The 23,937-nt window shown below is 42.3% G+C and overlaps 1 protein-coding gene across 1 annotated transcript in view; it reads left to right on the top strand.

Annotated features, from left to right (window-relative positions):
• The window catches only part of LOC308296680 (protocadherin-15-like), a gene marked incomplete at both ends in the record, with an annotated part of 437,702 nt that overhangs the window by 50,351 nt on the left and 363,414 nt on the right, over positions 1-23,937 (top strand). Inside the window, one exon of the mRNA XM_080740008.1 lies at positions 17,273-17,433. Coding sequence (XP_080596134.1) covers positions 17,273-17,433 — 161 coding nt within the window. The remainder of the gene's footprint in view (positions 1-17,272; positions 17,434-23,937) is intronic.

Here is a 23,937-nt window from a genome sequence, read left to right on the forward strand (position 1 = left end):
GTGTGCTTGCAGATCTGCTGTTTTCACTAGTTTAGTACATTTTATAGATGATAAATACAAAACGAACGGTTTTGGACAAACAATGTTTCCACCTGACAACGACGATATGCTATAAATATAAGGTGCTGGGAGTGAAAGTAATAATAATGTAGGGGTGCCTCGGATTTAAAAAAAATATTCATGGGGTGCCCTGAGACAAAAACGTTTAGGAACCACTGATCTATACGCCACTGCCAGCAGTCAGAGTTTTTCATCACAAACCGTTGAAAAATGCTAGAATATTAAGCATCGTTACAATCCGCCCACAGATGGTCTCAAAAGACGCTCTTAGAGCCGGGGGAAGAAATGCAATGACTGCACCCTGGTTGAGAGACACGCTGCCTTTGGCATGAATGGTGTGTATTTAGTTTTATTTTTTTCTATAAAGGCTCCATGTGGTCCAGAGAGTTACGAAAACAAACGGTGACTCATGGGTTTGGCGAAGAGCGCCAACTGGCGTCACATCACATCTTTGGCTGTGTGAGGGTGTTGGGGAAAAAAACAGTGGCAGTAGATGAGTCAACATTGTTCGTCTAGTTAACTTATTGCAATTAACTCATCAAAGGCACCACTCACTTCACACTGGGTGTGATTTTTCCAGGAAGGACGGGCAGTGGTGGACAAAAAAAAAATAGCAGATCTACAAGCTCAAGCTGTCGTTCTACGTGCATTCTCTTGTAGATCTGCTATTTTTTAATAGCAAAAGTATGAAATAATGTGATTAAAGTGGTTAATACTGTTGTGGCGCTATATTAGCACATTGTGCTAGGGACCCCCTGCTAAGTAAATGGACCTAGTACATGTACTTGAGTACACACACTTTTGTATTTATTTTAGTGTTGCCCGGCCGCCGATATGGTCATTTTTATAAGATTGGAGATCGGGGAAAAAATATCGAAAAAAAAAAAAAATTCTGGGAGTAGTGAAAATTACAGGTAAGGTGAATACGATATGAAACGTAAGCTTACCATAATCACAGTAATCCTTAATCATTTTCAATCATGTTCAAGGGCTTTTGGAGAAATGAAACAGACACAGAGCCCTGCAGAGGGGAGGTGATTGTGTCAGACTCTGTGTCCAGCTGGCAGCTGATGCCAATAAGTAGTAACGGTTTGTTATGGTGCCGCGCTGTGAGCTTGTATATCTGCTATTTTTCACTGGTTAAAGCATTCAATAATTCTAGGCCTAATAGCCTGGCAGTGATGGGCAACTGATTTTCCCACTTGGGATAATAAAGGTATCTATCTATCTATCTATCTATGAGCAATAAATCCATCTGGCCTACCCGTCATGGGATACGACGTGCCGTTCTTAGGGCTCGGAGCTAATCAGAATGCTTTCCCACACAAGCAGATTTTCACCGCGGACTTGCATGAGTATTCAGCTACCTCGGGCCTGCACACAGTCACGTGAATTAACACCTACTTGATCATACTACAAAAGCATCAAACGTAGCAGATTCACAAGCTCAAAATATAGAAGATCCGCAAGCTTGAAACGTGGCACAAAGCGACGCGTTTTGATCTTGTGGATCTGCTTCTTTTGCTGTGACACCGCGACCAAACTTTTATTTTGGTGATGCTCCCATTTCATACAGGTTTATGATTTTATTTACGCAGAAAATTCAACCTTGTTTAGAAAAATAAATACCTCACTTGCCGTAATTGCCTCATTGTAATCACACTTGGAAACGGGTCAGACAATAAATGCGAATAAAATATGACGTTCTGGTCCATATCGTCCTCCTATAACACTTTCCCCCGCCACTTAATTAACGTCCGTTGTATAGCGTTAGCCCACAAAACAAACCGGTTGTTGCACACGGAGTGACCCTTCGTCATCACACCGTGTTGCGCGTGCCAAAAGAGGCCGTACAAGCTCACAGCAGCTCGCATCTGCGATCCTGCAGGATGCAGTCTGCCCGGAGGACTCAACCGGGCGGCGGGGCGGCCGCCTCGGCTCGGGGACGCCCCTCGGGGCGCTGCGGCCGGGGTCGCTTGCTCTGTGCTCCCGCCGGCCGCACTTTCTCCGCGGCGGTGCGTTGCGACCGGCTCTGGGTCGGGATGCGTGTGCAGCAAGTCACAGCAGTGCCCTCACGTCTCTCGGTCTGACAAAAAGCAGCCCCATCCCAGCTCTGTGCAGTGTGCACTGTGTGCAAGCCCGCGGGAAGTGTTCACAGCACGTCGGTTAGACGGACCCAGGCAGGATCTCCCAAGAATCGCATTTCATCAGTTTAATGGAAACGGGCTAAATTCGCTTTGTCTTAATGCGTATTTCTGATAATTCGCTTCCCTAATTCGAATAAGTTTATGGAAACATGGCTTATAAGTGCCAGTACTGTATGTAACTTTCTTATGAATAAAATTTTATTTTGTCCAATCTGTATGGTAGAGTATGTTAACATAATATAACATAAATATACAACTGGGGTGACTGTAGTTTGTCTCCCTACTGTTCTATTGAGACATTTAGGTTGTGTCTCACCTAGACACAAATGTTGACCTGGTGCATTAAATGTATCCCCTGAGCAAGCAGGCTATTTCAGTACCTCAATGATAAAAAAGATTCAGCACTTGAACAGGAAACCAGGTTCAAATCCAGGGTAGAAGAGGAAAGCTTTAAGGCCATACTTTAGTCCAGGGGTTCCCAAACCTTTTTGTCTCAGGGCACCCCATACATATTTTTTTTAATCTGAGGCACCCCTACATTATAATTTTCACTCCCAGCACCTTATATTTATTGCATATTGTCGTTGTCGGGTGGAAACCTTGTTTGTCCAAAACCGTTCGTTTTGTATTTATCATCTATAAAATGGACTAGTGTGAAAACAGCAGATCTACAAACACACAACGCCTCGCGTTGTGTGCTTGTAGATCGGCTGTTTTCACTAGTTTTGTGCGACAGTCTTGTATGATGAAGCAGGGCTTTGCTTTACCAAAAGACGTACACATTTGAAACTTGGAGATACAAGGTTTCTGCCCGACAGTGACGATATTTTAGTGATTATGTTGCGAGGAAAACATTGAGATAATAGCCATTTTGGTTTGAACTGACTGAAAATAACTTTGTACTTCAAGTTTAAAATGATACTAAATATTTTTTCAAGTGTCCTAATAAATTCCAAATATGATCAAATTATCTCGCGGCACCCCTGGACTGGCGTCGCGGCACCCCAGGGTGCCCCGTCACCTACTTTGAAAACCCCTGCTTTAGTCCCACCCCCCACCCCAGTAACCCAGTTGCTACTGTACTGTACATCAGTGGTTCTCAACCCTTTCCTGCTGCGACCCTCACAATAATCATATTTTGACTGCCCCGCCCCCACCCTGACGAGCACTAAGAGTTGAGGCATTAAATTTTGTTTAACACGATTCTGTTGTAAAAATAGACGATCACATGGTCACAACACGCGGCGTTGTGAGAATGTAGGTCAGCTATTTTTACAATTTCTGCCTCTAATATTTGATATTTGGCCAATGTAAAAAATATATATTTTAGAGGTATTAAAAAGGTCTTAAAAGTCCTTTAATTGTCACAATAGAAATGTGCAGATACCCTGCATACACTTACACTTTGTGTTGGTTTATTTACGGTTGAGTGAGAAAACAATGTTTTCCATTGAGTTAATCATCTGGGGACCCCCACAAAATAACTTGGGCACCCCGCTGGGGGTCCCGACCCACAAGGTTGAGGAGCAGTGCTGTACATAACCTAACCATCCAACCAGGAGGTCTGTGTGACCCACCCCCAGTCAACCAGTAATAGAACTTGTTACACTGAACTCACAACTTAGAGCAGCTGCAAGAAAGCGTCTGTGGAGTAGAGTGGGGGCGTTCGCTAAAATGAAATGACTTGTTGTGTCCGAGGCTATGAGTGACAACCTCGTAAATAAGAAAGTTCTGCTCCAGTGGAGCTCCGGAGCTCGGAGTGGATCAAAGCCTGCCAGCAGCTCACACACAGGGAAGAAGGAGAAGTACGGTACCCTCTTGTCTCCGTGATTTAAACTTTTTGTGTTTTTCCGTAAATTAATAACGTCCAACTTGATCATGCTACAGCAGGGTTCCCCAATTAGTTTTCCCAAAGGGCCAAATTATGTCTAGGGTACCAAGCCGAGGGCCACAACATAGCAGGGGGCGACGGTGGTGTTCCCACTACTCCAGCGACAGTTTTCGTCGTTGTCAGGTGAAAATCCTGTATGTCCAAAACCGTTCGTTTTGAATTTATCATATTGAAAATGATTTAAACTAGTGAAAACAGCCGATCTACAAGCGGTGCGAGGCGTTGTGTGCTTGTAGATCTGCTGTTTTCACAACTCATTTAAATTCTGCGCCCATATTACTGTCTTGTCTTAATAAATGTTACTTTTTAACAAGCAAATTAAGCATTCCCTTGGTTGATTTGCGGAGCATGACTGTCTGTGTCACAGTCTGAATGTTGCGCACTGTGGTCAGTGGTCGCGTTGACCTGCAGTGAGTGTGCATGGCACTGCACACAGCCACACACCAATCACTCGTTACCTCGAGTAGGATACCCTGCACGCTGCATCTGTGATCCGGTCCATGAATTAATCCATATTTTGAGGTGAGAACAAGCCAAGGAGCTGAGAATGGAATACCATAATGTAGGCCTAGCTAACTTTGAAGAGAGCAGAGCTGTTGCTCAGTTAGTATAGCGACTCCAGTCAGACGTCAGCTGTTGTAGCGACCAGCTGAGACTGATGCGCTAATTATTGATCTGACAGTGACCTAGATTCGCGCAATGATGTAATTGATTAATTTGAGCAAGATTTCAATATTAACCTATATAACATTTTAAAAGGCTTTTATATACTCTTGATACTTTTTTCAAATGAGGTTTGCCCTAATAGATCCAAGTGTGCTCAGTTTTGGCTATTTTCTGGGTGAAGTTACAATAATAAAAAAATAACAATTAATTTTCGGATAGTCGGATATTCGGTTTCAAAATTGTCGTGTACACGTCAGTGAAATTAGTCGCTAGGAACATCCCTAGCGTATACCACATAATATGAGCAGTGGAGTAAAGTACATTTACTTAAGCACTGTACTTAAGTACACTTTTGAGTTATTTGTACTTTACTTGAGTATTTCAAATTTCCAATACTTTTACTTCTACTCCACTACATCTCGGATCCAACTATTGTACTTTTACTCCACTAAATGTATCTGAAAACTTTAGTTACAGTACTACTACATTGCATATATACATTATAATCTTATAAAATATACTTAAACGACTTTAGTCCTATTTTATACCTTGGCAATTTGAAAATAGGAGATCTACTGTACAAGCTCACAACGTGTCGCGATGCGACGCGTTGTGAGCTTGTACAGATCGTTGTGAGCTTGTAGATCGGCTATTTTCAAACATATTGTACTTTTACTTTTGGTACTTTAAGTACATTTTGATGCCAACACTTTCGTACTTTTACTCAAGCACATTTTGAATTACAGACTTTTACTTGTAACGGAGTACTTCTACATTGCAGCATTGATACTTTTACTCAAGTAAAGAAATTTAGTACTTTTTCCACCACTGATGTAATGTGAGTTCATTCATAGCCGTATGGCCGTAGAAGTAGCCCAGCAAACATTTTGAGGTATATTAGACGTCTAATATACGTCTAAACTTATACTAGACGTCTAAGTTTATACGTATAAAAATGGTCTACCAGAGGTATAGATATGCAAGTTTTTAGACGTCTAAACTTAGACTAGACGTCTAATATACGTCTAATAGACGTCTAAGTTTATACCTGGGTCTAAATTTAGACTTCTAATAGACGTCCGGCCGTTAAGGTCTAAATATAGACGTCTATTAGACGTCTAAATTTAGACCCAGGTATAAACTTAGACGTCTATTAGACGTATATTAGACGTCTAGTCTAAGTTTAGACGTCTAAAAAACTTGCATATCTATACCTCTGGTAGACCATTTTTATACGTATAAACTTAGACTTCTAGTTCAAATTGTTTAGTGGGAGAATGCCGCTTCACTGTGTGTTTTATATGCCATTGTGGGCACTTTGAGCAGGTCAGCACTAGAAGCCCTGAGGGGGCGGCTTGGAACATCATCTCCGGAGAGAAAACAGCCTGGTCACGACCCAATGCACAGAGAGTTTCTATAGGGCATGCATTTTCCCCGTAAACTATCTTTTTCGACCAACCACAAAACACTTGTTTCATTCACGGAGAATGCAAACAGATTTAGTAAAGCAACACGTCATTTCTTGGGTGGTACTTCTGCCAAATTCCGGTACCACCCATGCCTACGTCAGAGCACAGCACGCCTCTGATTGGCCTGCTTTTCTCAATCTCGACGCTTGGCTTTTTTTGCTGGCTCCATGCAAGCCAGGCGGGCAATCAGCCATAGCGACGATGGCACCGGAAACGACGTCGTCCAAAAAAAGTTTCGCCCCATTCACTTCCAGGTTATTGGTTTTGGAAAAACCTATTTATCGTCTTTTTCCCAGATTGCATTTTTTTGGTCAAAACGACGTACCCTAACTAAGGAATGCAACATCCCGGATACTTATTATTATTATTTCTTATTTTTTCATCACAATCATCTGTGTGGCCATGTGGTCTTTGTTTTTCATCCTGGCCACATTCCTGCGTTGCTGTTGCCGGCAAAAATAAGGGAAAAACACTGGAAAACCCTGGCAGATGAGAGGGGGATGAATTAATTAATAAATAAAACCTGCCAATCGATGTGTTAATTGCACTGCCGTGCAAAAAAAGTTAGAATGTGGAGATTCGAATTTTCTGCCCGACAGCAAAGAAATCCAAATCCTATCCCCGAACAAACCCTTGCAGGTAAGGCTGCTAGAGCACACGCCGCCTCACTCAGGGGCGTCACAAGGGGTAGGAAAGTGGGACTGAGTTACCAGGGCCCAAGGTGGAGGGGCCCTAGTAACTTTAGCTGTTGAAAAATAGCAGATATACAAGCTCACAGCGCGGCACCGAGTGCCGCGCTGCGAGCTTGTAGATCTGCTATTTTTGAAAATGTGCGCAAATCTTTGAATATATGTATTTTTTTAAGTGAACATTTGTAACTAAAATTTTGCTTCTGGGGGGTCCCTGGAACTAAATATTTTGAGATGGGGGGTCCTTCACATGAAAAAGTTTGAGCATCACTGAAATGAAAACATAGGTTTCTTGGCACACATTTTCATGATTTTTCAAAAAATAGCAGATCTACAAGCTCGCAGCGCGGCACTCGGTGCCGCGCTCTGAGCTTGTATATCTGCTATTTTTCAACAGCTAAAGTTACTAGGGCCCCTCCACCTTGGGCCCTGGTAACTCAGTCCCACTTTCCTACCCCCTTGTGAGGCGGCGTGTGCTCTGAGCTTGTACATCTGCTATTTTTCAATAGTTAACATTCATGGGGGGGCCCGCAGTGAATCCTTGTACCCAGGGCCCAGAATTTGGTGTGACGCCCCTGGCCTCACTAGTGCCAGAAATGAGTTACTTTACCGACACGGCGGCACGAAACCGAAGGTAATTACAGCATTCCAACAAAGGAAGTGTGCTGTCATGCATCTGAGAGCCCTGTAATATGACAGACTTCATTGAAACACAACGGGGGTATAACGAGATCACCCACACATTAACCCACATATTCTATTTGACAAAGAAATGCAATTATACAATAGGAGTCAGTAGACTGGAGTCAATAGTGTGCTGTAGATAATGGCAATGAAGGGGGAAAGAAGAAGAATATCCGGTACCCAAGGAGACGGATTTTCAGGCATTTAATTGCCTTCCAGGAGAGTGTAGTTATACATTTTTGAACATTAACATTTGTGCAGGTGGCCCGTACTTGCATGCTTGTTTCTTTGCGTGCGCGCGTGTGTGCACGTGCACGTTGGTGGTGTGTAGTTGCATATCGTCTGTGTTGGGTGGAAACCTCCTCATGTCCAATAACTGTTATTTTCAGAATTCAAATAAAAAAATAGTAAAGGTAGTAGATATGCTCTACCAGCCTTACCTGCAAGGTTTTGTTAACTGAAGTGAAGTGAAGTGTTAAAGGCTGTCAATAGTTCCTTTTCGACTATAAAATGATGTCCCTCGGGACTTCTGAAAAGCATTAGACCAAATGAGAGTTTGGAAATTTGTACGTCGGAAAACACAACTCACCGAACATTTCGGTCGAAGTATAGACAGGCCTTTAGTGTGTGTTTTGTAATAATAATCAAAATCTACAAAGTAACTAGTAATTCAAGTTTTTTCATGTAATTCTAGTGGAGCAAAAGTACAACATTTGCCTCTGAGATGTAGTGGAGTAGAAGTAACAGTACAGGAAATTTGAAACATTCCAGTAAAGTAAAAGTACCTCAGAATTGTACAGTACTTGAGTAAAGTCCCTTTCAGACAGGAGGCGATTGATGCGCCCTAGTAGTAATTCATTTTCAATGAGAGGCGGGAGATTATTTGGGACGCGCGGAGAAGTTGAGGGGCGGAGAGGCAGGCAGGCACGGGCGCGGTCCAGTGAAATTCTCAGGCGACAAGAGCGGGATTGTGGTCATCTTTGTAATATCGCCTTTAAAGTGCTTACTTTACACCACTGCCGATGGTAGGGATGGGACGATATGAAAATGTCATATCACGATTATTGTGACCAAAGATTTACAATATTATCGTGATAATCACAATATCCCCAACATCCATTATCATGGGCGGAATATTTGCCAAAAAATAGCAGATCTACAAGCTCACAACGCGTCGCGTTGAGACGCGTTGTGTGAGCTTGTAGATCGGCTATATTTTGGCAAAGAGATTTGGTAGAGTGAAAAAAAATATGACTGTATCAACTAAGTATACATACTGTATTATAAGTACGTTTTACAAACAGAGGGTTTAAAATGGTACTGGATATGCAGATCGGCAAATAAAATATGAATTGATCCCTATGCATAATGGAGGACGATTTCACGATAAATGAAATCTCCACGATACGATTATCGTGAATGTTTTTGTATCACGATAAACGATAATATCGCTTATCGTCCCATCCCTAGTCGACGGCCTCTTTGACACTGACCTCTCATGGAATCCTCCTCACACACACAGCGCTTCTGGAGAACCTGCTGCTCCATGCTGTGACATCATCAATAATACACACACCATCGTAGCTGTTTCGCAGAAACCTCTTATCTCCATATTCTAACTGTTTGTGACTTGATATATATTTTCGTGTCATAGATAACAAAACACTTGATCACAAAGGTGGAAGTCAGCTGAGTCATGTTCTGTGTTTGCCTGGCTCCAGCCAATAGACCCGCCCACTCTCTGAGTGGACTGCTTCTCTTGGTCTGAAGGTGTCATATGACGCGTCTCTTGATTCGGTTTCTTGGCTAACCGACCAATGAAATCAATGCAAGACAGAGGAGGGGTGCGTCTAACTTTTGAAAATCAACAGAAACAGTGGAGGGAGGGGTGGCTCACCTGAGTTCTTAATTCACTAGTTTGCAAATCCCGCCCCATTCTGCCCTGTTACTATGATGGGACATTTGACCCTGGGCAGATTGTTTTTATAGTGGCAGTGAATGGGATTTTTTTTATTTTTTCATAGCCTCATTACAGCTATATAAAGTACCAAAGGAAAAACATCTAGGTGATATTAATAAAAAGGGAAGACAAAGGTACAGTAGTTACATTGCAAAACAGGGGGTTTCCCCGAAAATATATGTTTTAATTTGTTTAATCCCAGTGGGACAGAATCACTATTGCAGATTATTTTATAGTGGAAGTGGATGGGATTTTTTTTCCTTCATAGCCTCATTACAGCTATATAAAGTACCAAAAAAACACATCTACGTGATATTAATAAAAATGGAAGAAAAAGGTACAGTAATTACATAGCAAAACAGTAATTTCCCCCCGAAAATATATGTTTTAATTAGTTTAATCCTCTGGATCAGAGAGAGAATAGAAAAAGAAAGCGCATTGCATCTTGGGTAGGAAGAGGACAGGCTGATTATAGTTCTCCTCACATAATAGGCTGGCTTTTCGTAATTCTGCCCATTTAAATTATATGTACCCAATCGTGACTCTTAGACCATTGATAAGGTCCATGTGAACTAGTTTGTTGAAGCTTATTCGTTATGATGAGCGAGATCGCTTGCCGTCGCTATCACCTCCCGCGGCCGTACCGGGCGAACTCCGTGTCGCGCAGTGCGGACAGTTCTTGAAAGACACATTCAACATTCTCCACTGCACAAACTCCACCCCCGATAGCAAAAAGTGAATGGTTTTTTCTGGTTGGCCAGTCAGGGAGTCTCAGGGACCAATCAGAAGGCTGACAAACGGTGAATTGCCTCCTTTGAACTTCAGAAGAGCTACAACTACAAGTGTCGATAGCTCATTAGTGCTATATGGGCCTAATGTACTTAGTCATGTACTTTAAAATATCCAATTTTATTTCTAATATTTTGTAACTTACTATTAGTTTCTAGACAATTTAAGCTGCAATTTTGGTCCCAGCTTTGGGAATTTCCTGAGCCATACTTGACTTGCAAAAAGGTGGCTGTTGGGTACAGTATGCTGTAGTAGTACATGTACGTCAAATGATCTGCTTTTGACATAAGCTCACTTCTTATAGCCTGTGCTGTGCTTTCCCATTAATGCCGTTCTGTGTTGCTATGGTTGCTATACCTTTTATGAAGTCATTTTGGTTTGAGCCGCTGGTCTGTCCTCTGGGGGTTTTGTGTGACAACCACTGGGCCAGGAATGCTCAGGGAGAAAGACAATCATTTAGAAACTTGATGTACCATGAAATACAGGAACGTTCGCCCCACATGCCCCACTTCGGGTCAAATCCGGCAACATCGGAACAGTCCTCAGTCACCACCAGGTATTCCTAAACGTAACCTCCGTAAAACTATGCCTAAACCTAAACTTATTCCTAAACGTAACCTCAGTAAAACTATGCCTACGACCAAGTCCACTGAAGCCAGTGAAATAATTGTTTGAGCCAAAAGATGGGGGTCTTCAACGTTTTCAGGCCAAGGACCCCTTAGCTGAGAGGGAGATAAAGCAGGGACCCCCCACTACATATTGTGTAAAATTGTGTTGCAGATTTTCTTCGACTTGTTTGACAGCAGTGCTGTCATCAGTCTGTTGGATTTGTGTTAATGTGTTTTTCTCTTTTTCCGACATTTAACCACTTAAATCGTTGATCGTTTACTTAGTAAAACTTTCACTCTGTGAATATCATGGTTCTGCCTGGCAGCAACGATAAGAAGGGGGGAAAATCTCGCTCATTCGACGAGTCGTTCTTCCGACTATGAGCGTCGGCAGGTTAGCTACTCACCCGCGTCGGCAGGTTAGCTTTTCACCGGGTTAACATTCACCCTTGTCGAAAGAATGAACCGTCGAACAGATGCTATGTCGCAACATCAACACGCTCCCAGTCCCACAGAAGGGAGTGGGGAAATCATCCTGAAGAGGCTGCTCGCTGCGACAGCGTTTGTTCCCCCTATCACAACATCTTCCTCTCGGTGCTGCTCGATGGTGAATGAAACAGCTGCTACTCTTCTGCCTCTGCCTGTCTGACTCCAGTTTACTTTGGCAGTAAATGTATAATTAGACAGATGTTTCTCCGCGTCACATTGCATCAAAAGTAATTAGGGGTTATTAAGCATTTGGAGCGGAGCTGAGATGGCTTGTGAGTGATATAACATCCCTAGCTCGTTCTTGGAGGCAGCTGCGTCGTAGCTCATCATTTTCACTGGCGAACGGGTTGCTGCAGGGGCGCTTCCCTCGACAGCTGTGTGTGTGTGTGTGTGTGTGTGTGTGTGTGTGTGTGTGTGTGTGTGTGTGTGTGTGTGTGTGTGTGTGTGTGTGTGTGTGTGTGTGTGTGTGTGTGTGTGTGTGTGTGTGTTTGTGTGAGTACGCTTGTGTGTAAGGGAAGGGTGCATGATCATTAATGCATGTGCGTGCGCACGCGTCTAATTTGGACAAGTCTAATTTAACCTACGGCCATCTGATTTGGGCTGGCAGTCTGAACTGGGCCCCTGTTTTTGTCCGAAGTTTGCTGAGAAAGATCCAGGCACAGACAGTCTCCGTTGCTAATCAAAAACTATAGCTTTTCTTTGTTTTGTTTTTATGTTGTGAAGCTTATTGCATTGACGTCTTTTCACTCAATTCGGTTCTTGGGGGTGGGGTGAAAAAGAAAGTTAAATAATGCTTATCTTGTTTGTCAGAGATGAAAGGCAAATGAAGCAAACCTGCCCTCTGTCGAACTTGCAAAACAAATTAAGTGTTTTATTGACTGATCCAGGTCTCTTTGAAAAAGTCTACTGCATCCATAATTATCCCGCGGCTTGTTTGTTATGTCTCTGTTTGTTTTTAATGAAGGTGTTTGGAGCCATGATTGAGTCATCAGGCATTAATGCTTTGCTTTTCTTTGGTTGGATGACCTGCTGATAGAATCTGAATCCCTTTATATACATTGTTAATGTCACACATCTTTTTTAATAGGCCCTCCTCCCTTGCATTTTTTATTTTTATTTTATTGTTTACCAAGAGCACCAGTGTAACTCGAGTTTATCCTTTGGCACAACCTGGATACCCATCAGAAAGAAATTTTGCTTGCAGTCTTATCTGCTGCCATAGTCTAGGCCAGGGATGCCAACACTATTGATATTTGGGATAAAAAGTAAACCCCCCACTGCCTGCCCTGCCCTCCTTCCCTCTGTGGGGATGTTCCACTGTGAAGCCTAGATGAGACACCAGCTCTGATGGAAGATCAGATTCTGTGTGGGAAATTATCCTGCCTGGGAGAAAGCGAGTAGTCTTGTTGTTGTTGTTGTTGTTTAAGAGCAGAAGTGCCAACTCATTTAGTAGTCTGAGTCATTGGTTCTCAAACTTTTTTCATGTCAAGGAGCCCCAAAATGTATATTTTTTTGGCGAACCCCTGTCTTAACATATCTATATTTTGTGCCAGGGACCCCATAAGAGAAGACTTCCAAACACTGTCAACTTAAATGCTATTTTTGAATAGCCAATGTATACAATATGGATAAAGCGGTTAATATGATTATGATGCTCACCTCATTTTGCTGGGGACCCCCTGGACCCCCTTCAAGGGCGTGTATCAAAAAAGCATCCCGGTATCGGCAGTGGAAGCTTGTGATTGGCTGAACCGGAGGTAGGGAGCGCTCCGTTGTGTTCCCCTGGACCGCGCGGAGGTGGCGAAATTCGGGGGGCTGAAGATTTACTATTTACTATTACATAACGGCACATACGTCGGTAACGACGCTGAGTCGGCTCATGCGACCGTCGCAACGCTCGACTATGCGATGTTTCATAACATATATAATCATAATATTCTATATTTATAAGGTCAAGTATTAGACTTAATAATTGGGACTAATTAAGAACCATTATCATAGTTATAATAGACTAGGCTAGTTTAGGCATTTTGGTTTCATAAGGTTGTGGGCAGAACAATTTGTCCTTGTTTGTTATTTGACTATTTTTACTTAAATTATAATTAAAGACACTTCATAGTGAATTAGTGATTATAATAAATAGCCTATGTCATGATTGCTAGATCAGATTGTGTTTATAATATAACACCAGTCCAGCGTGCCTCCGTCATCTCCACCGAAAACAAGCGCTCCCCCCTTGTCCCATTATCGAAACCGGGATGATGTTTTGATTCACGCCCTTCAAGGACGCCTTTTGAGAACCACCGGTCTGAAAAACAACTTTTGTCTAGCTTTGGCAAACTCTGTCTGAAAAGTCTTGTGACTTCTAAGTTTGAGATAGAAGGTGACCAAAGGCATTAGCAGCGTTGTTGGTCACAGTCACAGCACAAGTGTTCTGCATTTCTATTGCACCTTTTATCCCAAAGTAATTCACGACGTGCGTCACATTCTCACATTCATTCGAACACCTGAAAGCGGAGGCAAGCAAGGCACCTACGTAACCCGAGCAGTTAGAAGGTCAGTGTGTTGTTGAAACGAGACTTTGAAACAATAATGCTGGGATACAACTTTGAAACTTCTAGTCTCTTAACTCCTAAGCCGCTGCCACCATCCTTAATATTCCGCCCCGTAATGTTATCTTCCACCTAAGAAGTTTCAAAGAAGATATAGGCCGTCACTCAAGTCACTGAGGCAGAAATATTTATGAAAAGGCCTTGTTTTTTCAGATTAATGAACCAGCAACAGAGGGGCTGCCTTTTGACTTTTAAATTAAATTCTTAGAAGATCCCATTTTTCAAAGGGATTTTCGAATCCAAGTGAGACAGATAATTATAAGCCACTGTGCGATCGCGGTGCAGATGCATCCAAAAAACACTGGAGTGCTACAAACCGGGGGTTGCAAAGTCATTAATTGCATGAAAATGGAGGGCGTATGAATTATAATTATATATGCGGTCGCTTCCCATCACTCTTTTCCTTCCAGTGTTCTGGCCTGGAGAAGCTTCATCAGTCTGGGATGTGGGAAAATGGACGGTTTAATGAAAGGCATAAAATACAGGATGTTATGGGAGGTAATTAAAAATCCCATTAAGAAAGCACTAGTCTCTTAGGTTTTACAGCTAAATGCTCCACTTACCTATATGTGGTGGATTAGTGGGGTGTGTAATAAAGTGTGTTTTAGTGTATATATATATATAGTGGGAACCAAGTTACCTCTTCAGCTATACAGCCCGACCCATGCCACGATGCCTTAGGAATCTCCTGGTACATGTAAGGATTTATATCTTTTTTGCAACAGAATCCTACACGTGAGGCACCTGTTCATGTCAGAGTCAGTTTAGCCAATGCTAAATACAGTATTAACTTACCTAAAAGAAGCCATCAGGTTGTTACACGGATTATAATGTCAGCAATACCTGTAAGATTACCTGTAAGACTTTTATTTTTAAATCTTAATTAAAACAGGGTTCATCCGCCGCTCAAGGATTTTTATTCCTGATTCTTAATTGCTGGAGCAAATGTAATTTTCTCTGCATCTGTGCATGCCCATTATGTTGTTTTCAAGAAATCTCACTCCTAAATTGGCTGCTCGAGTCTCCAACAGCAACCCTTGGGAAGGATTGAATGGAGAATCCCTGGAGGGGGAGTGTAATTAAGTTTAATCTGCCTCTGACGAAAAGGCTTTGGGCTTTAAACCCATCTAGAACGGGTACACTATATTGTGTACCATTATTTTATGCTTTAACTATTGAAAAATAGCAGATATACAAGCTCACAGCGCTGCACCGAGTGCCGCGCTGCGAGCTTGTAGATCTGCTATTTTTGAAAAATCCTGAAAATTACAATTTTGACCCGATTCTATGTCTTTTGAATCTTTTGAATACTTCTAAGATTTAAAAAAAAAACCTATGTTTCTATGTCAGCAATCTGGCCAGCCATCGTCAAAGAAAAGGTCCTTTTCACTTAACTGGAGCTCAGTTAGTCTGTTAGACTACTATGTCAGTGGTGCTCAAACCTTTTCATTTGAAGGACCCCCAAAATGATATTTATTTGGCCACGGACCCCCATCTCAAAATATTTAGTTCCAGGGACCACCCAGAAGCAAAATTTGAGTTACAAACGTTCGCTTTGAAAATACATATATTCAAAGATTTGCACACATTTTCACGACTTTTTCAAAAATAGCAGATCTACAAGCTTGCAGCGCGGCACTCGGTGCCGCGCTGTGAGCTTGTATATCTGCTATTTTTCACCGGTTAAAGCATTCAATAATTCTAGGCCTAAATGGGTTAAACCGGCAGATAGCGATGTTCCCGGGGGAAGATGATTATTAATGCTAGAAGGTTAGCTTACATAATAAGGCAAATCAATGTCTGAAGATATCGACCGGCATCCCAGACCGTATTCATGAGGCCATCCTCGAAGGATTATCGCTGCTGTTAAACTGCCCGTTTTTAGGCATAAAGTTCTAGGAAATTAGGGTACCTTGCTGCTTCATTCTAAAACTTTCATTAAAAAAAAGCAAGTAATTCTCAAGGCTTTGTGGGAGATAAAGTGGTCTTAAAACATGAAAAAGAGGTTATATCAACCCCTGTTGCATATTGCAATGGACGAAGGTTATTGATGGTGTTCTGTTAGCTAAACTTGTACCGCAAACTTTGTGGGGGCTTACTCTGACTGAAGTTCCCCTGCCTCGTCCCAAGTGAAAGTAAGTCTGCCCTTTATATATTATGAAGGGCAGACCGTATGTCATATGTCATACTGTATGTTCGTTAACCTAAATAGCCTGATCCAGGGTCACAGGGACGTGCAGAGAATGTTAGAGGGGCAGGGGCTGAAATTTCTAAAAGGGCCTTTTGGTAAAAATATTGAAAATGGCAGACCTCCAAGCTCACAACGTGTCGCGCTGCAATGCGTTGTGAGCTTGGACAGCGGCTATTTTCGGTATTTGATACCACACTAAACTAAGCATAATCAAGTGAATACTGGAGTTGTGGCGTAACAGCATGGATTTCTACACAGAGAGAGTGATTCTTTCAACATAAGATGCTGCATTCAAGTTCAGGAGAGTTTGGACAAGGCAATTCTCTTGAATGCTGCCTTCAGGCATGGAAAGAGGTCATTTGCACTTCTTTCACCATAGTGAAAACTGCATTCATGGTCTGGAGAGGGCACTTTTTACAGATGGGTAAAAGGGCAGGGGCTCAAGCCCCCTTTGATGTCTATGTGTGCATGTGCCTGCAAGGTCATATTATTGAGTTCATTCTATCTATGATTGTGAGCCAGTTTGTAACTTTTGTAGTGATCCTTCTAGCTCATTCTATTTTTTTGTAATGTAATCTGTCCTTTTTCATGGTGTGTAATTGATTGAGTAGGGTTTTATTTTAGTATTTGGAATGCATTGTGGGGTTTAACGTGGAACGTGTAGTCTTATATAATTGTATAGCTGGGCTCAGTGTTCAAGTGAGGTCATGGATACCGATACAGACAGGACATTTGATGATTTCAGAGGGCCTGCCGTTGGCAAATCATAGGCGAATCAGTGGGAAATCTAAACCTTTTCATGGAGAAATGTGTGACATTTGCCAGGTGTGGAATGGTGTCATTTCAAACAGATCTACAAACTCAACTTGTTAATCCACTGCACCCCCCTGAATCATAATTTGTTACTTTGTAGCACCTTACATTGATGTCATTTTACGCTACATACAGTATATGAGATCTTTCTTTTTGCGATTCCTCTTGAATCACACCGTTATGTGTTGTTCCTTTCTCCCTCAGGTACGGTTCTGGTGGAGAACATGCAGATCAACGGGCGAGCCTTCGACCCCGGCAGAACCATCTCCCTGACGTTGCTGGACAACTACGACTACTGGGTCATCATGGACACGGCGCTGCAGAGGCTCTTCCTCAACAGCACCGGGAGGGTTCTGGACCGAGATGTGAGTACCTCCCACTGGGTGAAAAGAGAGATTCTACCACTTTTTGTGGTCATATGTTAAGATACTGGATTCTGATTGGCTTAAAACAGTGGTAAATCAGTCAACAACCTTGAGTTGGCTCATGGACCCCGCCCACTGTTGAGTTGCAGTTGTAACATTTCCAAGATCAATGCAAGTTACAACTGTGTTTTCTTTCATTTATATGGTAGAAGTGGTAGAAAAGCAATTTACCATTCGAGGGTTGTGGGTTGGCTTCGCCTCGTGCCACAACCCTGACACAGTGGTAAATCAGCCAACAACCCACTCCCTCTCATGGTAAATGGCTTACTTATTGGACGTACCAGTGGTTCTCAACCTGAGGGTCGGGACCCCCAGGGGGGTCCCAAAATAATGTTGTGGGGTCCCCAGATTATTAGCTTAATGTAAAAAAATAAATCCTCTCAACCATAAACAAACCAACACAAGTGTATACAGGGTATCTGCACATTTATAAAGTGACAATTTAAGGATTTTCAAGGCCCTTTTAATCTGGCCAAACTGTCAAATATTAAGTAAGCAATAGGCGAACATTGTGAAAATAGCAGATCTACATGCTCACAACGCCTCTGTGGAACCGAGTCACATTAAATGTAATGCCTACAATTCCAAGTGCTTGTCAGGGTGGGTGTCCCCAGTTCAATTATGTTTATTTTGGGGGTCACTGCCTGAAACACACAGTTAAAAGCCAAGCTAGGACGTCCCCAAATTCAATATGTATTTGGCTGCGGATGTACAAGCTTAGGGTGACCATATTCTGAAAATCCAAAAAGAGGACACTCTACCCGGCATATATATATATATATTTATATATATATATATATATATATATATATATATATATATATAATTTTTCCCCCAATTTTTTTTCTATTACTAGTTTACCGCTCAATTATGCCCTATACCACTAATAGCCTATTATGTATTCAATTTTGAGGGGGTTCCAATTGGACCCTTTACAAATCTATTAATAGGCTAGAGATCCACTGATAAAGTATGCCTTTTGGCTCCTGTATGAACGTTCAGCTTTGTAACTAAATAAAAGAGAGGTAGCCCATTATTCAAACCGCCGTATCTTCTGCTTTACAAGGTTGTAGAAAAGATTCTGTCAATTTAGTTAGCAGAAGAGCTCTCACCTCGCACAGACTGTCTTGTAAGCTACTTTGCAGTGTTATGGGCTTGAAGCAGAACTTTTATAATTGTAAATGCCTAAATGGACACAGAAGACTACCAGCTTTGCTGACAGAACGCTCTGCTTCTCAATGTTGGTCACTCGCACTTTTTGTGCATTTCATCAGTGATTGAAAGCCGCGGTCGTCGCGAGCACCTTCGCCTCGCCGATACGCATCCGTAGAGCCGTCTCCCGTCATTTTTAGACCAGGTTTGAGGGAGTAGCAGGCAAGATTCCTTCACCAATGTAAACACAGTTGCTGAGGGAGTGAGCATTAATAGCGTTTGCAGTTCGTTTGGCCCTGCGCTGCGCGATCTGCTGCAGAGCTCCGCTCTGCTCTGCCTCTGATCTGAAAGCGACTGCGAGACAGGCTGAGGGAGGGAGGGATCGCAGGCAGAGAGTAGTATGAATAATACACGTTCCGGGGTTAGCGCCTCTCACAGTGTGTTTCCAAAAGAACCATTGAACGTGCATTGTAAATGTCCGTGCTTAAACTGTGATATGCGCGAAACCCCGGACATTTGAAGGAATTTATAAAACCCCCCCGGACCGGCCGGACAGCCCCCTAAAAGAGGACATGTCCGGGCAAAAGAGGACGTATGGTCACCCTATACAAGCTTGCGCTGTGAGCTTGTAAAGCTGCACATTTTTGAATGGCCAACATATAAATGGATAAAGTGGGTAACATGATTGTGATGCTGTGTCAGCTTCTTTAGCTGGGGATCCCCTGGAATTGTGCCATCTTATAAACAGCATTATAGTGAGGAGTGAAGATAAGGTTGAAAAAAATGGAAAAGAGGTCCTATAACAGTGGAAAAGAAACATAATATGGGGTGTTGAAGTTGTTGGATGTTTTTGACATTAATCTTAACTAGAAATACTGTTCCTACGAAACAGTCTGGGCTTGCATGAAATACCATGTATGGGCACAAAGCTCTACCCTTTGGCTGCACCTCATTGGCTAAGGGCCCTGCCTTTGTACTGTCTGAGTTACTAGGGCCCAAGGTGGAGGGGCCTTAATTATTTTATACTTTAGCTATTGAAAAATAGCAGATATAAAAGCTCACAGCGCGGCACCGACTGCCGTGCTGCGATCTTGTAGATCTGCTATTTGAAAAAGTTTGAGCACCACTGACATAAAAAAATTGGAAATATTCAAAGACTTGCACAAATATTCACGATACTCAAAAATAGCAGATCTACAAGCTTGCAGCGCAGCACTTGGTGAGCTTGTTGCGACCGTCAGGTCGCATTTACTATCAAAACCTCGACCAGCTGTCTGTCTGTCAGTCAGTCAGTCAGTCAGTCACACGTCACACTTTTGCCCAGCTCATATCTCCGCAACCGTTGCCCCGATCCATGCCACATTTTGCACACACACTCCTTGCCTGCCAAACCACAACCTCCACCCATCAATTCTCACATGGCCCTCTTCTAGTGCCACCATGAGGCCGATTCTTGCAAAACACATTTTTGGACACTGCTCCTACAAATTTAGCCCTAAAATCACGCAAATCGGTACACAGCATGTCTACACTCATGTCATCAACATGGATCTGTCCCATATAGCGCCACCATCTGGCTGTTTTTTCAAACACATTTTTGGACACTGAACCTACACATTTTGCCCTAAAATCACACTGCGACCTGACGGTCGCTTATCTCCTGATTAGGGAGTCTTACTGGTATATCTGCTATATAATGCATTCCTTGTACCCAGGGCCTAGACTTTGGTGGGATACCACTGCTTCTACACTAGCAAGAAATGGCTCTCTGCGCGCTGAACATTTGCATGCAACACGCTGGCTTTGCTGACTAGTCAGAAATTATCAAGTCGTCTCACTTTTTAATTTATGTGACAGCTAACCGATGAGTGCTGTAAATCTTTGTCTGCGTTTCAGACAAACAACAAATGCACTGTAAATGGTTTCTCTGGCTTGGGCCATGCTATGTACGGTATGTGTGTTTTCCAAACACACATACATACACAAGCACACACACTTCCAAAACCTCTTAGATGTCTTAAAATAGTTCTTAAAACCTTTGCAATCAATTGTGGCCGTCGTTTGATCCAGTGAGAAAATAATATAAACATAATGAATCCCGTAAGGTCAGGGGCATTGTTTTACTGTACTAGTAAGACTCCTAAGGGCGACAAGCGACCTCGAGATCGCTTGTCGCCATTTGGCCAGTGATGTATATCGGACCAGGCCATATATGGAGACTCCTGGTACCCATATATGGAGATCCATGTACTGTATATAGAGATATGCTGTGAGAGCCCAAACATGCTTTCTCAGTCATTCGTTACGTGAAAGTCCTATGGCATCTATGACATCTGACATCATACATACAATCCCTTTTATGCCCATACATTGAGAACCCTTTCTGTAGAACCAGCCACACAGATATGGGCTGTCTTCCTCCATATATGGGCCTTCCCATATGAAGTCCTGTTAGATATGGGCTTAATATTGATGACGTCAGGGATCTCCATAATGGGCATAAAAGGGATTCTTTTAGTGTAGTTCCCCTGACAGAGTGATGTCAGGGGGGGTATGTGTATTTTGGTCTCAAGTCAAGATTTAATCCTAATAATTGATAAGTTAGTGGGTTGCGTGGCCTTGATCTGTGTTTTCTCAAACTTTAGAAGTGAAACTACGCAACAGAAGGCCCATGTAACTCCGTAATAGAAGTCGTTGACACTTGTAATGAGCACATTTTCCTAAACGTACACCCACTCAGGGACGTGCTGGGCCCCTGATTCAGCCCGGGAAAAAGAGTTGTAGAGGCCCTCATTGCACGCTATATATAGAGAGAGATCTCTCTCTATAGCACTGCTGCTGCTCAAAGATTTGCCATTTCAGATCATGACAAGTGACAAGCCAGTGGGCCAATTACATGAGTTGTATTTCGTCGTTGTCAGGTGGAAACCTGGTATGTCCAACACCGTTTGTTTTGTATTTATCATTTTAAAAATGATGTAAACTAGTGAAAACAGCGATCTACAAGCACACAACGCCTCGCGGTGCGAGGTGTTGTGTGCGTAGATCTGCTGTTTTCACTACTTTTGTGCAAACAGTAAAATTTTTACTTTTGTGCAAACGGTTTAATTTTTTCCCAATGGCCGGCCTGGACTGGCCGGGAATGAACCGGCCGTTCGGGAGTTGTCCCGCTTTTCCCAATGGCCAGCACGTCCCTGCACCCACTTGATTAAGATCCTGCTCAACATGTCACCTAGGCCAACGTCGTCTAGAAAATACTGGCAGCCGTGTTAAGTTAATTAATGTTATATTTACAGTACAAAGTGTAGAGGTTTTTCCGCTAGCGGTTTTAGAAATTGTCACGTAGGGATTATTCTTTTGACATTATTTTGTAGTATTAATTGGTTGTGTTCTGTGAGGTCTGATGAGGTTTATCGCGTTAGCAGTCTGAGGTCCTGAATAGTCAAGACAGTTCTTTATTCCATCTCCTGCCACAGAGAGACAGCATTTATTGTGGATGATCACGGTTTAGCCAGTAATAATTGTCGCAAGTCTACAGTTGTATTTCTTACATGCCTCTAAATCACTGTTTCGGGAGCCATTTTTATGCGTCCCTTAATTTTGTTTCCTACATTTGGTTTTTAATTATTATTATTTCAAAACATTTTCAAAAAAATATTCCTAAAAAAGCTAAGATTTTCATGAAAAAAATTCAGTGATTTTTGGAAATAATTTCATGAATAAATCAATGAAATTCCATAAATTAGAAAACAAATGTTTAAGAAGTAGTGAAAATAGCCGACGAGTTGCGAGCTTGTAGATCTGCTATTTTAGTTTAGGTCCCAGACAAATGTCTAATAATTTCTCTTTTGGGTCACAGGCTAAAAAGATTGGGAACCACTGCTCTAAATAACCACAAGTCCAAGGAAAACAAAATGATTCAGACAGACCTTGTCTGTTTTTAGGGAAGCGGTCTTTACCCCGAACAACACCAGAGCCATTAGTGGTGTTCTGCAAACAGCAACCTTTTTGGCAAGTCTTAACGCTTAGCATCAGAACGAATCTAAGAAGGCGTCAAGGCTTTGACGAGTCCCGGTTGCTCGAGGGCATTTGGAACAAACTGCTTCTGCCAAGATGAGCCAAGAGTTTCATCAGCATTGTCTTACACATGTCCAAATCAACCGCTGTTGTTGGCCAAGGCCTGTCCTCCCATTTTCACACTTTGAACAACAACATTTGTGTTCTCTATCGCTCGCTTGTGTTTTTAAAAGGATCCCTGGCCCTTTATGCCTTAACACTCCGGTGACTGAAAAAGAATCACTCCCACTCTGACTGCATTTATCAGTCAAATTGACTGGTACATTGTGCCAAACCAAGTGAACTTTCCAGCTACAGTATAGAGTATTTGAGAGGTCAATTGAAATGCTAATTCACATTTGGAAGACAATAGAACCCCGCTGGCAGCAGGGGAGGAGGTGTTGCTCTCCTGGGCAAAAAGGGAGAGAATTTACCTGACAATTTGAGTGGTATAATGGTATACTATTTCATACTTAGGAAACGTTTCAGAAGAGGGGAAAAAAACGAGAACATACGTCTTGAGTATTTAGGAAAAGTCATGGAAGGGGAAAATTCTGAGACCTTCACGGGGAGAGTTATTGCACTTTGCGATCTCAAAATCGGTCAAAATGACCGGTAGTCACCCGTGTGTTAATACATTATTTAAGTTAAAATTTGAAAATTAAAGACACCCTAAATATTTGATTTATTTTAGAAATAGTTCATCTTTCACTCAATTGGAAACGCTCCTGTCCCAAGTTGATGTAGTTTTCCCATGTGTGGTGGTACAGCCCAATGGAATGTATATGGAATCCGTGTGCAACGTGATACTTCCTAAGCTTGATATGAGCATCAATATTTTGAATGCGTTTTACTAACACATGCATTCCATAGAGCTGGACCATGCATGGACAAACTTGTCAACTTGCTAAGGGAGTTCAAGATAATTTTATTCGGTCCCGAGGGAAATTTGTCTTGGACATGCAGGCTGCTACATAACATACAACAAGAAAAACGGCCTGAGTTTATTAACAGATAAATAATAAATGAGTATTTGTATCTATTCAGATATCTTTTCTTATTTTTCACTGTAACGTCTGCCAGAGGGGAGCAGTTTGTATTCTGAATGCAGGACATGAGAGGGGTCGGCAGTTATTAACCCTGCAAGGCCCGAATTAATTTCTACTGGCCCCAAAAAAATTAAAAAACATCAGATGGTGTTGTAGGAGTCCTAATCACAGGAAAATGTAATGTTAA

The sequence above is a fragment of the Nannobrachium achirus genome (assembly GCF_963921795.1).
Source record: "Nannobrachium achirus genome assembly, chromosome: 13".
Taxonomy (NCBI): domain Eukaryota; kingdom Metazoa; phylum Chordata; class Actinopteri; order Myctophiformes; family Myctophidae; genus Nannobrachium; species Nannobrachium achirus.